The 16,046-nt window shown below is 44.1% G+C and overlaps 1 protein-coding gene across 2 annotated transcripts; it reads right to left on the reverse strand.

The window, feature by feature from the left end:
- Positions 1 to 464: 464 nt before the first annotated feature.
- rdh8a (retinol dehydrogenase 8a) lies at positions 465 to 11,252 on the reverse strand. 2 transcript variants are annotated; one of them, XM_004071356.5, is made up of 7 exons: positions 11,020 to 11,252; positions 10,752 to 10,937; positions 3,111 to 3,272; positions 2,112 to 2,291; positions 1,680 to 1,773; positions 1,409 to 1,592; positions 465 to 1,323 (listed from the first exon to the last, which is right to left on the reverse strand). In XM_004071356.5, exons 2-7 carry the CDS (start codon positions 10,855 to 10,857, stop codon positions 1,096 to 1,098), a joined length of 954 nt encoding a protein of 317 aa, XP_004071404.1. In that variant the 5' UTR covers positions 10,858 to 10,937; positions 11,020 to 11,252; the 3' UTR covers positions 465 to 1,095. The 2 variants fall into 2 exon arrangements, with proteins under 2 accessions (XP_004071404.1, XP_011476362.1); XM_011478060.4 differs by having other exon boundaries at positions 10,752 to 11,188.
- Positions 11,253 to 16,046: the final 4,794 nt, after the last annotated feature.

Below are 16,046 nucleotides of genomic sequence, written 5' to 3' on the forward strand. Positions count from 1 at the left end.
CAACATAACATGATAAATATGTGTGACTAAAATATATATTTCGATCAAATGGCTGTAAAAGCAACTACATAAGAAGGGATGTTTGCTGCAAGATTTCTTAAAGCCAAGGCCTCATCCATGTTCCCGTTCAGAAACAAGTCAAAAATTCTGATGTATAAGAAAATAAATTAAATGTGACACATTCACATTCTCTAGGGCAATCTAAACAGAAGGGTAATATTAATAGCTTTTTGAGCTATAAGTTACTAGTGAGTAGTAAAGTCGGGTCTCACTTCTGATGATCTGCTGTTTCCAGAGTAAGAATAGTGATATACTGCCCCCTGCTGGTATAAAAAGGTTTTGCGTGATAGTAGTTCCTGCAAATGTTTTAGGGTGTGAAAGTCCTGTCCTGCTACTTATTTATTTATAATAAAACTTAGCAATTAATATTTTTATGGAACTGAATAAAAACAAACAGTAAAACATTAAGGGTAAACCAAAAGCGTTTTATTTCTAAATCAGATTAAAAAATATATGATCCTGTCTTCATTCACGTTCAAACATCAAAAACATTATGTTTCTTAACAGATTAAAAAATATTATCCAACAGCAGTTATATCTATAAAAATACTACATTATGGCAAACAAAAATGCAGGCACAAGCAGATTTATCTATTCTGACTTTGCTACATATGTTTGCCACATATGTGTAAAGTGAGGTTACAATCTATCTTTCTATAATTATTTTTCACATATCAACTGGGTTCAGTTTTTGTGCTTTGATATCTTTTAATTGTTCGATTTCTGTCTGGTAATTTCCTTCTCCTTCTACTGAATGCACAACAGACCGGCATCAGTGTTTTCTGTACATCTGTGTTGGCTGTTTGCTTAATCTTGTGGTTTCATATAAGGTCAAAGAAAAAAAAAAAGGCAAAAATTTGTGCAATTGTGCATTTTGTCTAACAAAGCTTATCATGGTATCACGTTTAAGCTAAGAAGAGCCTCCTGTCTCCAGGTTACTGGTTCTAGTCTACCTGCTGGGCCTCGGCAGAGCCTCAGGGAAAGAGACTAGGGGTCTTGGAGGTTAAGATAAAAGGTGAGGGTTGAACCCTGCCCTCAGTCAGGAGAGATGGTGCGTCTGCGCAGGCAGCTACACGTTAGGCACTTCAGGATGTTCATGGTGATGTGCATGAGAGGACCGAAATTGAAGAGCAGGTTGTAGAAGGTGTTGACCGACAAGCCGCCGGTTTCATCTGCATATTTTAAGGCCACGATGGGCGTGTAGAGGCTGTTGGTCAAATTCCTAAAGCGAGGGCTGTCTGACTCGATAACCTTTTTAGTGCACTGCAAAAAGAAAACAGTTTGGGTGATTTCATCCGTTGATTTGAACATTTCTTTAGTCAAATACAAGCTAGAAATCAATTCTTACTTTTGCTATGTCCTCTGGTGTCTGACCCATAGCTTCAAATATATCTATGGACGATGGCAGGTAAACATCTTTAAAATACCGAATTGTGTCTGCATCTACTCCTGGATATTCCATCTTGGCCACTTCCTCCATCATCTTCGTTTCAAACTCAGTATGAACCGGGCCGGGCTCAATCATGGACAACCTGAGGCGAGGCACACACACAGAGTCAGCATGTGCAGTGAAAAAGTAAAGACAGATGTACAGTTAGGGGGAAAAAGGGGTAATCTACCGGATATTAAACTTCAACAGCTGGACAGCCATGCTCTCACAGAACCCCTCCATGGCAAACTTAGAGGCAGTGTAAACATCGTTGAACACCACTCCTTATTCAAGAACAAGAAAAATATAAGGGACAGGACTAATTTATGTCATCCAGTTACACAGTATTTAGTTACCTGAATCATTTTTTTCTTTTTCTCATAGGGAATTAAGTTATCTGAGGCACAAAAGAGACATTTGTGCGCTAACAGATTGTTACAAATGTTAACACCTCAGCAAGTTGTCCTATTAATCTTTCCAAATGTGTACAATTTGACAGAACTGAACATAGTTTTTACTAGTCATTTTTAAACGACTAAAGGCAATTTAAAAAGCTTCAAAAGCCTGAATCTTCTGGTCACTGACTTCCTGAAAATTCCATTTAACAGTTGAAAAGTCGTACCCTGGAGCCCCATCACACTGCTCATCACCACAATGTGTCCCGAACGCCTCTTCTTCATGTCTGGCATCACTTCTTTGATCATGCGAACCACACCAAAGAAGTTGGTGTCAAACACTCTTTTCATCTCCTCAATGCTGATGCTCTCCACGGGTCCCAGCAGACCCACGCCTGCATTGTTGACTGACAGGAAACACAGACACACACATGTTACTCTGGTTAAAAAGCTGTGATGATCCAACATTGAAAAAAAAAAAAATACTGATATTTGCTAGTCTGTTAAATAAATGATAGACTGTAAACACAGATGGCAGTACTATATTTGACCACCAGATGTCAGTTTGCAGCTAAAACAGGGAGCTGTGATGTAACACCAGTCAGTATTGAGATAGAGGCCACTGAATCTTGAGTAATTATGTGAAAAAGGGAGCAACAATGGATTTGAAATAAGATGGAGAGTGCTTTACAACACAATGCTTCATCCAGTCTAAAAGTATCAATCCAGATACATTAACTCTGCTGCAACAGAAAATCAGCTGTAGGCAACAACCCGTGTTGTTTTTGACATCTAGCGGGATTTCCAACCTTTGGAGCCCTCATTTGCTTTGTTAAAGCTGCAGCGCCCTCCCGGTTCAGACAAAGAGGCTGTCAGGGGCACACGAAGCTGCGGGACTGCTGTCAGACATGGCTCACTCATGTTAGCTCATAATAGCTTTTTCAGTTTAGGTGCAAAATCCATCAGCTCACTGGAATTTCAAGACTCCCAATCCCCTCCTTCCACCCACTCAACTGCAAAACCACACAGAGTGTAACCTCTGTGTCAAATCATCTCTGTTTTGGACTGTCATCTCTGACAAGTCAGCCCCGGAACAAGCACTGATGATAATGTGAGCATTTATATGCGCTTAAGGAAAGGTCTATTTTAATTTACAATTTAATTTAATTAGTTTGATTTAAAAGATGCAAAAAGAAAAGCTTGTCTTTGAAGTGTGTCCCACTTACTCAGAATATCAATGTGGCGATCCTTAACACTGTTGATGCACTGCCTGACAGACTCGTCGCTGCACACATCTAATGGAAGAAGCATCAAGGTCTTCCCGTACACGTCTCCAGCTGCCTCCAACAGCTTGTCCTTTTTCTTTAGGTCCCGCATGGTGGCGATGACTGATGATGGGAGACATCAGTTGGACATGGATGACAGCAAACAAAAACAAAGACAAATGTGTTTTTAAAAGCCCCACTCCGATCATCTTCGGATCTATTTTAAAAGTGTTCCCAGTTGTCTTTTAATGATTTTTGAGCTGTTTTAAGCCGAAATCCAAAAATCAGTGCCGTTTCACAAGATGTAGTTTCTGCAGAGCAGCAGTGTTGGCGCAGAGTAAAACCACCTCTGCTTGCCAACATCAATCTATTAACACTCTCTCCCGCTAGCTTACAGCCACTCACAAACAACCCCGATCTAACAATACCGGTGCAACAGAAATGGCGAGCAAAAGTGGAGCTAACCAGGCGTAGAGTTTTGAGTCAGATGCTAGCTCATACAAGGAAAACAAAAATGCACATGGATCTATTTGTCTGCAAGTGGATGCATCAGAATGGAGTGGAGCAGGTTTGCCATTGACTCTACGTCAAACCGACAAACTTTTCCAACTGCTTATTTCATCTGCGTCTGATTCACAAAGATATGACTAATGAAATACTCAGAAATGCAATTTTATGGTTAATTTTCCTTATAGATGTCCTCCAACATCAGGAAAATGTCACAAGAAATGTTAAAAACACCAAAATCACATTCTTTATTGTAATGGATCATTAAAGGCCTCTTTTGATCAATCCAAGGGAAACTTTTCCAGCATTGAGTTTCCGTGAATCTACTGAATTTGTTTTTTTTCTCATCTGACTGTGACACTAAAAAAATGTAATTTTTTCCCCCTGAAAGTTAAGTACAAAAAGCAGTTTAAGATTCATGGTAAAGGAGACAAAGTAACACACAAAGGTGTGCAAACACTCTGACAAGGCAGAACACAGGACTGGACTCAGATGCAGAGCTTAAGGATTTAATTTCTTGAATCAAGAGAAGAGCTAGCTTTGGCAGGTGAAAGCACATGACAAACAGGCACAGGACAAAGGGAAACACAGGCTATAAATACATGAGGAGGGGAGGCACAGGTGGGAATGATCAGGGATGATGAGGCAGACACAGGTGTGGGGAGCAGACACAGCAGGAAGGGGAAGGTCTGGAACGAGAGGTAGGTTAGACTTTCAAAACAAAACAGGAAACCCCACACGAGACAACAGGAAACTTGACGAGACATGACAGAACCCCCCCCTTAAGGACCGACTCCTGACGGTCCAGGAGCCCCAGACCTAAAGAAATCCGTCAGGAGCGACTTGTCCACAATAAAGCGTTCCGGAATCCACTGTCGCTCCTCCGGACCGTATCCCTTCCAGTCCACCAGGAACTGGCGACCCCGGCCCCGCTTCCGGACAGCCAGAATCTTCTCCACCGTGTACACCGGACCACCCCCCACCATTCTGGGCGGAGGGGGTGGCTCCGAGGGAGGCATCAGGGAACTGTCCACCACCGGCTTCACCTTGCTGACATGGAATGTGGGATGGACCCGGAGGGACCGGGGCAGCCGAAGGCGGACCGCTGCTGGGTTGATGACCTTGGAGACAGGAAACGGACCCACGAACCTTGGAGCCAATTTCCGACTTGGAACGTGCAGGTTGAGGTCCTTGGTCGAGAGCCAGACCTTCTGACCGGGACGGTAGGTGGGAGCGGGACGCCTTCGGCGGTCAGCGGCTGCCTTGACCCTGTCCTGTTGCCGAACCAGGACCTGCCGGGCAGCCTCCCAGATGCGACGGCAGCGGCGGACCAGGGCGTGGACCGACGGAACTGCAACATCGGGTTCCAAGGCTGCAAACAGGGGTGGCTCGTAACCGAAGACACACTTGAAGGGCGAGATGCCGGTAGCTGAGGTGGGCAGGGTGTTGTGCGCATACTCAACCCAGATCAAGTGCCTGCTCCATGTTGAGGGGTTCTGAGAGACCAAGCACCGGAGGCCGGTTTCCAGCTGTTGATTGAGACGTTCAGTCTGGCCATTGGATTCGGGATGGTAACCCGAGGTCAAGCTGACCGTGGCACCGATGAGCCGGCAGAACTCCTTCCAGAACCGGGACACGAATTGAGGTCCCCGGTCTGACACAATGTCCTTCGGGAAACCGTGGTACCTCACAATTTGGTTCATGATGATCTCTGCCGTGCCTTTAGCTGAAGGCAGTCTAGGCAGGGCGATGAACCTGACCATCTTTGAGAACCTGTCCACGACCGTAAGAACAGTGGTGTGACCACGTGAGACAGGAAGGCCGGTGACGAAGTCCATGGAGATGTCCGCCCACGGTCTGGAAGGTACAGGAAGGGGTTGTAGGAGCCCCATGCGACGACTGGTGGAAGACTTGTTCCTGGCACAGACTGAACAGGCAGAAACGTACTCCCGGACCTCCGGCTCCATGCGAGGCCACCAGAACCTCCGAGAGATGGCGTGCATGGTCCGCCTAACTCCCGGATGACAGGAAAGCAGTGAGGTGTGGGCCCAGTGGATCACCCTAGAGCGCAGTGTCGGGGGTACAAATAGGCGATTCCTTGGGCAACCACTGGGCGTTTGCACCCCACTGTTAGCCTGCATTACCTCAGATTCTATCTGCCAAGACACCGCTCCAACCACACAAGTCAGTGGAAGAATAGGTTCAGGTTCTTTGGCAACAGGCGCGGGGTCGAACTGACGAGACAGGGCATCCGGCTTCACGTTCTTGGACCCCGGCTTGTAAGAAAGGGAAAAAGAAAAACGATCAAAAAAGAGTCTCCATCGGGCCTGGCGAGCATTAAGTCTCTTGGCAGTCCTGATATACTCAAGGTTTCTATGATCGGTCCAGACAATGAAAGGGTGCTCCGCACCCTCCAGCCAGTGCCGCCACTCCTCCAGAGCCACCTTGACCGCCAACAGCTCCCGGTTGCCGATGTCGTAGTTGCGTTCAGCCTGCGAGAGGCGCCGGGACAGGAACGCACAGGGATGGACCTTCCCATCCAGCTCCGACCGCTGTGATAGGACGGCCCCTAACCCTTCATTGGAGGCGTCAACCTCCACGATGAACTGACGGTGTGGATCAGGCATAATGAGCAGTGGAGCTGATGTGAAGCGGCGTTTTAACGCCCGGAAAGCGGTCTCGGCCGCAGGCGTCCACCGGTACTGCACCCGTGGGGACGTGAGGGCATGGAGGGGTGCTGCAATTGAGCTAAAACCCCGGATAAAGCGTCTATAAAAGTTCGCAAAGCCTAGGAACTGCTGCAGCTTCTTTCGGCTGTCAGGTGTCGGCCAGTCCCTGACTGCGCTGACCTTGGCTGGATCCATCTTTACCGCCCCTGCTGACACAACAAAACCTAGGAAGGTGACGGTGGAAACGTGGAACTCACTCTTTTCGGCTTTGACGTAAAGGTGGTTATCTAGAAGTCGCTGGAGGACTGCGGAGACATGGGAGACATGAGAGTCCAGGTCCGGGGAGTAAATCAAGATGTCATCCAAATAAACATACACAAAATGATCCAAGAAGTCCCTGAGGACATCATTGATCATGGCCTGGAAAACGGCGGGGGCGTTAGTGAGTCCAAAGGGCATGACCCGGTATTCATAGTGGCCTCTTGGGGTGTTGAACCCTGTTTTCCACTCGTCCCCCTCTCTGATCCTGACCAAATGATAGGCGTTACGGAGATCGAGCTTAGTAAACACCCTGGCCTGCTGGAGCTGGTCGAAAACAGAGGACATGAGCGGCAACGGATATCTGTTTTTGACGGTTATGTTGTTGAGCGCGCTGTAATCTATGCAGGGTCGAAGGGTCCCATCCTTCTTTCCGACAAAGAAGAACCCGGCACCAGCTGCGGATGAGGATGGACGAATGAGACCCGCTGCCAGAGATTCGTCAATGTATTTATTAAGCGCCTGGCGTTCCGAAGCTGAGATTGAATACAGGTGTCCTTTAGGAATGATGGATCCCGGAACCAGGTCGATGGCGCAGTCGTAGGGGCGATGGGGTGGAAGGCTCAGAGCCCGGGATTTATTGAAGACCTCAGACAGATGATGGTAACATGAGGGTATTGTGCTCAGGTCAGGGGCCTCTGGACCTGGAGCAGAACGAACAGGAACAGGGTTATTGTCTATGATGGTTCGTTTACCTGCAGCATGGGGACTTTTGTGTCCGTCACATCCTGGCCCCCATTCTAGTATTTTCCCGGTCGCCCAGTCCACCAGGGGATTGTGCTCGCGCAGCCAAGGAAATCCCAGAACCAGCTTCCTAGAGGAGCCCTCAAACAGGTGGAAAGACATGATTTCTGAATGGTTTCCTATGGACAGTTTGAGGGGTTCTGAGACATGAGTGATATTAAAAAGACCCCTCCCATGGAGGCCCCGGGCCTGGATGGGTCTGTCCAGAGGCTGTGGCTTAAGACCTAAGCTGACTGCCAGCTTCCAGTCCATTAGGCTGACATCAGCCCCGGAGTCAATGAGAGCTACGAGAGCTGTGGAGGAGCCGTGGTGGGTCACCACTAATGACGTGAGGCTCCGTGTGCGTCCGTCCATAGCGGAGATCTGACTCACCGTTGCTGTTTTTTTCACGGGGCAGGAGAAAACGGGATGACCAATCTCCCCACAGTAGAAGCACCGGCCCTCCTGCAGGCGTCGCTGTCGTTCCTCCGCCGAAAGTCGTGTCCTTCCCACCTGCATGGGCTCTTCACAGCTGTCCGCCGTGACGGAGGGATGCGGGTCGGCTGAGAATCGGCGGTGGTTTCGTCTTTCCGCGGATTCAGCCCCGCGAGAAGACCCGCCTCCTGATGATCCGCTGCCACGTCGGGAGACGAGTTCATGGAGTCGGTTATCCGTGCGGATGGCGAGAGCGATCAGAGAGTCGAGACCCTGAGGTAAATCCAACGGAATGAGCTGCTCCTGAATGCGCGGAGCCAGCCCTTTCATGAAGACATCATACAGCGCCACCGAGTTCCACCCGCTCTCGGCTGCTAGGGTGCGGAATCGGATGGCGTAATCGCAGACAGAGTCCCCCCCTTGGCGTATGATGGTGAGCTCACGGGCTTTATCCCGGCTGGTTGACACCGGGTCGAAAGTGTTCTGAAGCGCCTCCTGGAAGGCGATGAGAGATGAGCAGAGCGGGGAGTCACGAGCCCACTCAGCCATGGCCCATGCACGAGCCCTCCCCGCTAGATGGGAGATCATGAAGGCGATTCTGGCTCTGTCAGAAACGAAGGCATGGGGTGAATGTTCATAATGAATAGAACAATCAGTGAGGAAGGGCTTACACAGTCCAGGTTCTCCAGAGTAACGATCGGGAGGGGCGAGCTTGATTTCCTGGCTCCTGACAGGCATGGAGGTAGGAGGAACTGGGATGGAAGCAGAGGGTCCTGGAGGAGGGATTGTCCAGGGGGAACTTGAACGGAGGTCTTGAACTTGGGTAGAGACCTGAACCATATGAGACGCCAGGGCCTTCTGGAAGTCCTCCTGTTGAGAAAGGCGGGCTTCCAGGCGTTGCAGGATGGATGTTAAACTACTGCTCTCTGCTGAGTCCATTCTGGCCTGTTTGTACTGACAAGGCAGAACACAGGACTGGACTCAGATGCAGAGCTTAAGGATTTAATTTCTTGAATCAAGAGAAGAGCTAGCTTTGGCAGGTGAAAGCACATGACAAACAGGCACAGGACAAAGGGAAACACAGGCTATAAATACATGAGGAGGGGAGGCACAGGTGGGAATGATCAGGGATGATGAGGCAGACACAGGTGTGGGGAGCAGACACAGCAGGAAGGGGAAGGTCTGGAACGAGAGGTAGGTTAGACTTTCAAAACAAAACAGGAAACCCCACACGAGACAACAGGAAACTTGACGAGACATGACACACTCAAGGCTGGAGCTCAGGGTCAGAGTTTCCAACAACAACAACAAAAATCCCCACCCCTGTAACAGAATTGATTTTGTCTGAACTTTACACGCTGGACAACATTAACCTACATAGAGCGCTGCAATCTATCTGAACCAGCTGCTATCACGATGCTCTGTGTTGCGTCGGCTTTCTCTGCTCTTTTTTCTTCACTTTCTGCTGACTTTGAAAGCGTTACCTAACATACCGTGTTGCACAATGACCTGGAGGAAATAACTTTTAACACTGCAATTAAATCTACCTGCTCCCCTTGTCAAATAAAAACAAACAAACTACTGTTTTAACCCAAACCCAGTTGTATAACAAAGATTAGAAAGGGATTATTTTGTTGTGGCAGTTTAGGATTTACCGGACATATTACATCACGTTGACATGTTATCAGTATTTGATGATACAAGCAGTGAATTCATATAATTTTTCTGGCTACATTTTAGAAGGGGGTATCTTTAAAAACAGTCAAAAGTGCCATGCACTGAAGGGATCTTAGCAAACCTATTGATTTAAGAAGCAGCTGCTCCATGAAATGTATGTATTTGTGGGGAAGTAAACAAGAGAACCATTGTTCTTGTGGTTCCTGAAGGAAATACTGCAGCAGCTTAAACATTTTTGACTGAACCCCACTGCTGTGGAAATTCAGAGACTTTTTTAACAGTTTCTTTTTGTTCGTGCCACTGCAGCAAACTCTCACTTTGTGCAATATTTGATCTGCTGAATTTCTGTGCAAATCAGCTTTACGCGGCTCAAAGGAGGGAACACAATCAGCTTGAGCAGGACGATGGGAGAGGTCTTTTCACATTCATGGTAATAAATCTAACAATGCCTTACAGTCACGACTGAACTCATGTGTGACTGTAATTACAGGTTTCTTATAGTAGTAATTGAGGGTTTAACTCTTGGCACTTACTGTAGGCTTGCAGCCAATCAGAGCTCTGGAGGTAAACTCACCAACTGGGCTGTGGCTGCTACAAACTAAACAACTTTTTGAATTCAATTTCAGGTTTCATGAGTGAAATGATGGCTGGGAAGTGGAGACACACAATGTCAAAGTGGGACACCCAGCTCCCCTGTGTCCCAATGAAGACTTCAAACAAGGTCCTTGCTGTAGAGTGAACCCGTGCTTGTTCAGGTCTCAAACTTTGTCCCTCGTTCCACACTCGCTCCACTGATGGAACTATAGGCACATTAGACACGGCACTAAAATGGAGCAGGGGCTTTACAATTCTCAGCTATAAAAGGAGCTTTGTGCCGGAGAAGTCACTTGAAAAAGAACTGACAAGACTTCTTTTCTGAGTCCAGCCTGTCATGCGGCATCCTTGCAGATCCAGCCCTGGAAGCACCTCTTTCAGATGTTAATAGGCGCACTAAAGAAGGAGGGGGCAGAATCCCGGACCTGACAAAAGCCTATGATTCTAAATATTAACCGGGGTTGCTGTTAATCGACGCAGAATGACGCGTGAGCCGGCGGAGAGAGTCGTGCATGCAACTCACTCCAACTAAGTTGGTGCGTAAAGAGGGTGCAACAGCACGGTGTTGCTGGGAAAGTAAACACGGCCATTCGAGCCCTTTAAGCGAAACTCACTTTTATAGATTTGCCACTGATATGTCGGAATAAAAGGTATGAAATGTGAAATAAAGCGCACTTACCATGGTAACGCTTCTTTTCATCAGAGGCCAGCGTAACTGCAATTCGTAACCCAATGCCGGAGGAGCAGCCGGTGATCAGCACAACTTTCTGCCCGCTGTTCGCCATGATCTGTCCGGGGAGGCAGTGTGTTTCCAGCGCTCCTCTGCTCCGGATGGTCGCTGTGGAGGAAGCCGCCGATCACCGGACTTAAAAAAAAGAAAGAAAAAAACTAAAGCGGATCATGCAGCCGTGTGTGAGCGCCTAACGCAGTCACATGTGTGGACTAACCCGTAACCTGAAAGCGACGCAGCGGGGCACCTTGAACGTTGATAAGTCCTGCCTGGACGCAAAATTATAGTCAAAGTTTATTCTTTTTTTTTTTTAACAGTGGAAGCGTGCATGCGCACGCGCGCGCGTTGCAGAGTGGGCAGTGCTTATTTTATTTCTGTGCTTCTGTGTTGACCTCAGCAACACGTTGCTGTCTTTTCTACTGTCATGTTGGCTATGCTGCATGTACGCGTGAGTGTGTGTGCATGTATATATATATATATATATATATATATATATATATATATATATATATATATATATATATATATATATATATATATATATATATATATAGAATATATATGTGTGTGTGTGTATTCTAAAGGTGTGATCTGGCAATAGCGTATAAAACCAAATTAAATCTTCTTTGCCTGGTTTTCGTGAAGTTAGTTTGACTCATTGCATTATTTGCTGTCTAATAAAACAGTGAGAGGAGCAAAAAAGCGACATACTGTCCTCTTGTGGTAACGCAAGGTATTACCTGCATGATTAATTTCGATCATACTCTGTTGTTTCGATTTATAATCTCGGTGTGATCGATGAATGATATTTTTAGAATTAATTTCTAAAGCTACACAACTGAACACAACTGTTATTAGAAATAGTAAGGAATTGTTCTATGTTTGTTTGTTAATTCTTACTAAAAAGGAATGTTTCAAGTTAAGACATTTCCACTAAACTCTGAAATATTTCCAAAATAAAAGTCCCAATTTTCTAAAATCTGCATGCATACGTTTCAATATCAAGCTTTAAAATATCAATTAAAGTCTTCTTTTTTAGCATTTTAACGCCCTTTGTAATCCTACACAAATGTCATTATTTCAGAAATTAGATCAGCTGGGATCCCATCTAACTGCATAACTACAACCCAGATAATAACAGATTCAGACTGTGAGAAGAATTTTCTGAGTTTGTTTTGACTCTGGCTAAATCAGCAAGGGTCTGTTTGGTTGAGCAGAGAGACTTTGCTCTCATAAGAGGTTGAAGGTGTGCTGATAAGATAAGACATCTTGGTGCAAAAGTCCGTTTTGTTTGGATCTGTTGCTAATGTGATGCAACTTCATGCAAATTCCTAAATACTGTTTTTCTGTCTTAGGATTGTCAGTTTGTTTTCCTTGTAATCCAAATGTTATGGCCCACAAGCAGACATAAATAAAGACCCCTCAAAGGCATTTAAATAATTAGCAAGTGAACGGTTTGTGAGTGTTTTGTGCCCTAATTTTTACATTAACTCAAAGATTCAGCCTACATGCCATGTCATGTCAATGCAGTTAAAATGATTTGTGCGTAGTTGTTGCAAAAATATTGATATTGTACTCGTTAAGCTGCTGAAAGCCCACTTTCCCTGAGAGAATTATCCCAGAAGGATCTACAATGTCTGTCTGAGTCAATTTTATACAGCATATGGCTGTTTAATATTTTCAACAGTTAACCTAACATTGACATATTTGCCATGTTGTCATCTTAAATGCATGAAACACTGCTTGATATTCACTCATCAGGTATTATCTTGATTAGGGTAGATTCTAGATTTTAAACAAAGCTCAACACACTTTAAAAGATTCTTCCTGCCTCAGCCTAAACAAGAAACCTGACTTTTTTCACATCCAATATATTTTCTGGCACCAATACCTTCCCATCAAAATATCATGTTCAAACATTTGCCCTGTCCCCGTCTGACCGTTGAGTGACTTTTCAGTTTTTATGGTTAGATGGCAGACTTTCCGGATAAAGGTTATTTTGGCATTTAGATTCTTGTTACCAACAAAAGCGTTTAAATGTGACAACTGTGACATTTTATAATCCTCCTCCCCTCCTGCTCGAATGCAAAGCAGCCAAATGATTAGAGGGGGCACTAACACAACCCGTGACATGGCTGAAAATCTCGGTTACAGCTCTGTACCCTAAACAACCATCCAGCCATCTATTTTCTGAAGCTGCTCAATCCCCTTTGGGGGTTGCTGGAGCCTATCCCAGCTAATTTTAAATGAAGACACCCTGATGAGTTGCTCTTCTGCCACAGGGCTCTCTAAACAAACAAATGCAAAGAGTTAAGATTACAGAAAAAGGTAACTTAATCAACCATCATAGCTCCATCTGATTTATCAACAAGCCTAAAAAAAGGAGAAAGAAATTTAAAATAACTTTATAATTTTAAAGCGAAAAATTGTTTTAATAAAGGAAAATGCGTTCCGTCAAACTGTGTGGTGTAAGTTACTTAAAAACCATCAGAATTTACAAATAAGTTGTTGATGCATTTTAAAAATAATCCATGAATTTACAATATTATTGTCACTGCATTAAAATGCATCACGTCCATGCCTTTTGTTTTACATATACTTGTAGGTCACTTTTTGTGTAATACCTGCTCAGGGGAACATTAACTCTGAAGTAACAAATGTGATTTAAAATTCGTTAGCAGTGCCATACACTGATTTGTTTCTGTAAAATGTAATCTGTTTGTTTAATACATAAATGTTGTAATAAGCTACTCCCAACACTGATGTCAAGTGACACACTTGGAAGCATTTTTAATTAAAAATAAAACAGCTTTGAAAAGTAGCAACCAAAAAAGAAGGCATCAAAGCCAAACCACATGCAGCAGAAATGTTATGCATGCAGCCATAATCCACAACAAAACCATTTTAAATCCCTCTCCAAAACAGCCATGGGTTTCTTTAATTACCAAATAGTTTTTTTCAACCCTCTGTCTGCATTTTGTAAATCTGTAGAAATCAGCAATTTGAATGAAAGAAACAGGAAAATGAAGTGGAACATAAGTTGAAACAAAAGGGGTATACCGGAATTAATGCACATCCACAGCAGTTCCACTTAACTGCTCGCCATGTCTGAGGTGGTTCCTCCTGAAGAAAAACAGAAAAGGATAATGCAAGGGAGGAAGCCACAGCAAAAAGAAACAAGGTTCTGCTCAAAAGCCAGCAGATTCTGCTGAAAAATGTGAAGAAATGACTCTTATTTCATGTGCAATCAACAATGCATTAGCATTCACTGTTGTGGTTTTTTTTTCCAGAGGTTTATCGTTTGACTTACCAGAAGCATTTTTTTGTTTTTGTTTACAGAATTCTTATAGTTTGAATGCTTTCTTTTTTTGGCTCACTGATGCATGTTTCATTTTACGTTCTTGCTGACTGCACTTCTATTAGTAGGTCTTTTAGCAAATACTGCAAAACAGAAACAAAGAGACCCCGATGTAGTCCCCCGAATCCCAGGCTTTTCATGAGTCTTTATCAGAAAGCAGATCCAATCTTTACCAAAAGAAATATTCCTAATTATTAAAATAAATGTTTACATTTGAAGAAATGTTGTTTTAGGAAATATTTTTTGAATGTTTAAGTTAAGCAAATGAAACTTCAATTTAAGTTGTCAAAGAAAAAACTCTTAAAACACAATCATAGCTTAATAAATACTTGTTTTAAGAAAAGATGAATTTTTTTATATAAACGATGGGACTATTTGTGTCATAATAGTCTAAGGAGAAATCAAGTAAATCAATTAAGTAAAAGATGGAAATAAATATCCAAATGCTTTAGAGTTTTAATTAATGATAAGACTCCAAACACAATAAAATCATCATTTTAAAATACATCCACCAAATGCTAAAATTGATGGAGGTTGTGTTTACTGGATAATTTGAACGCCTCTAAATAGACGGAACAGGCTTGGATGGTAAAGCAGAAGGAAGCTGGAAAACTATTGACGTCTGCCGGACTCCAAGCTTTTGTTGTGAAATTTGAAAAGCTGCAACACAGAAACAATTCAAAGAGTGACAAAAAGGAGGTGGTAATAATGTAAGTCTTTACACGCTTTTCCGTGCTTTGTGCTCAGTCTATTTTAAAAGTCTTGTTGTGAACCCTCCGACCCCCCCCCCCCCCCCCCCTTTTTTTCCCTCTAATGAAAAGTCAAATGCATCCATACCGACAAATGCTCACTGCAGCAGTAAGTACTTTTTTATTTTTCTGCAGAGCTTTTCACCTTTCTCAGAAGTCATCTGAAAGCATTCCAATTGTGCTGTGAACCCCAATCATCTCTTATTTCCTCTCTAAAGTCCAAGTCATCAGCAATGATCCTTGCATCCCAAATAAACCTCATTTTTTACAGTTGACTAACCAATTTCCTGTGTACTGGCTTTAAGGATATATGAACAGATGCTTCAAGGACTTTGACTGTTTTTCCAGCTGACTGAATAATGTCTGCTTTCATTCACCGCAATTAAAGATGAAATGCTGGGAATATTTGATGACAAAATTCGGAAAATTAGTAAGAAAAACATGTTATTTCTTAGCAGTAAAATACTAATGTTGCCTGTGACTTGTCTGGGTCTTAATTATGTCCCTGTGGTACTGGACAAAACAGAGCGATGCAGCAGAAATGACAAGGGTTCCTATCTGTACAGAAAAACCAACAAGACTGGAATGTTTGCCACGGATGAAGCGACACTTTTTGCTCTTTTGTGTGCAGTCTCCAGAGGAGGTGTGGAATGCAAAACCTTACCAGAACACAAGCAAAGAAAGAGATGAAGGCAAAGAGTAGATGGAGGTCAGTGGAAGGGAGGGAGCCTTGAAAGGAGAAGAATCGGCGTACAGAAAGGAGGGAAAGTGTTTTCTGGCATTTTTTCTGGCAGAAAGAGAACACCTTTAATTGAGAGAAAGAGATGAAAGAGGAGACCAGGAGCAGCACCAGCAGTAAAGAGTTGACATTTTTTTCCCTTGTAGTAGCAGATCACACAAAATGAACTCGGCACAGAAAGAGCCTGGAGAACATTATTCTCCAGTGCTCATTTTTGGGCTTCATAGAATCCGAAAAACATTTGTATGTATAGATATTTGAATGGGGGGAAATGGTAGGAATGTGAGTAGGATTTATTTGTGTGATGGAAAAAAAAGGCATGAAATAAATAATCTTTGGTTGTTAGGCTCTGGGCTGATCTTGCTTGGGATGAACTTGGAACATTGATATACAAGCTG

Source organism: Oryzias latipes, chromosome 8 (genome assembly GCF_053564925.1).
Source record: "Oryzias latipes strain Hd-rR chromosome 8, Olatipes_Hd-rR_3.1".
Taxonomy (NCBI): domain Eukaryota; kingdom Metazoa; phylum Chordata; class Actinopteri; order Beloniformes; family Adrianichthyidae; genus Oryzias; species Oryzias latipes.

Bases quoted from the DNA above. Each gene is read 5' to 3' on its own strand.
- rdh8a (XM_004071356.5), bottom strand. From the start codon at position 10,857: ATGGCGAACAGCGGGCAGAAAGTTGTGCTGATCACCGGCTGCTCCTCC. The intron at 1,774-2,111 runs GTACGACTTTTC...TTCTTGAATAAG, and splicing joins CAGTGTGATGGGGCTCCAGG to GAGTGGTGTTCAACGATGTT. The intron at 1,324-1,408 runs GTAAGAATTGAT...TTCTTTTTGCAG, and splicing joins CACCAGAGGACATAGCAAAA to TGCACTAAAAAGGTTATCGA.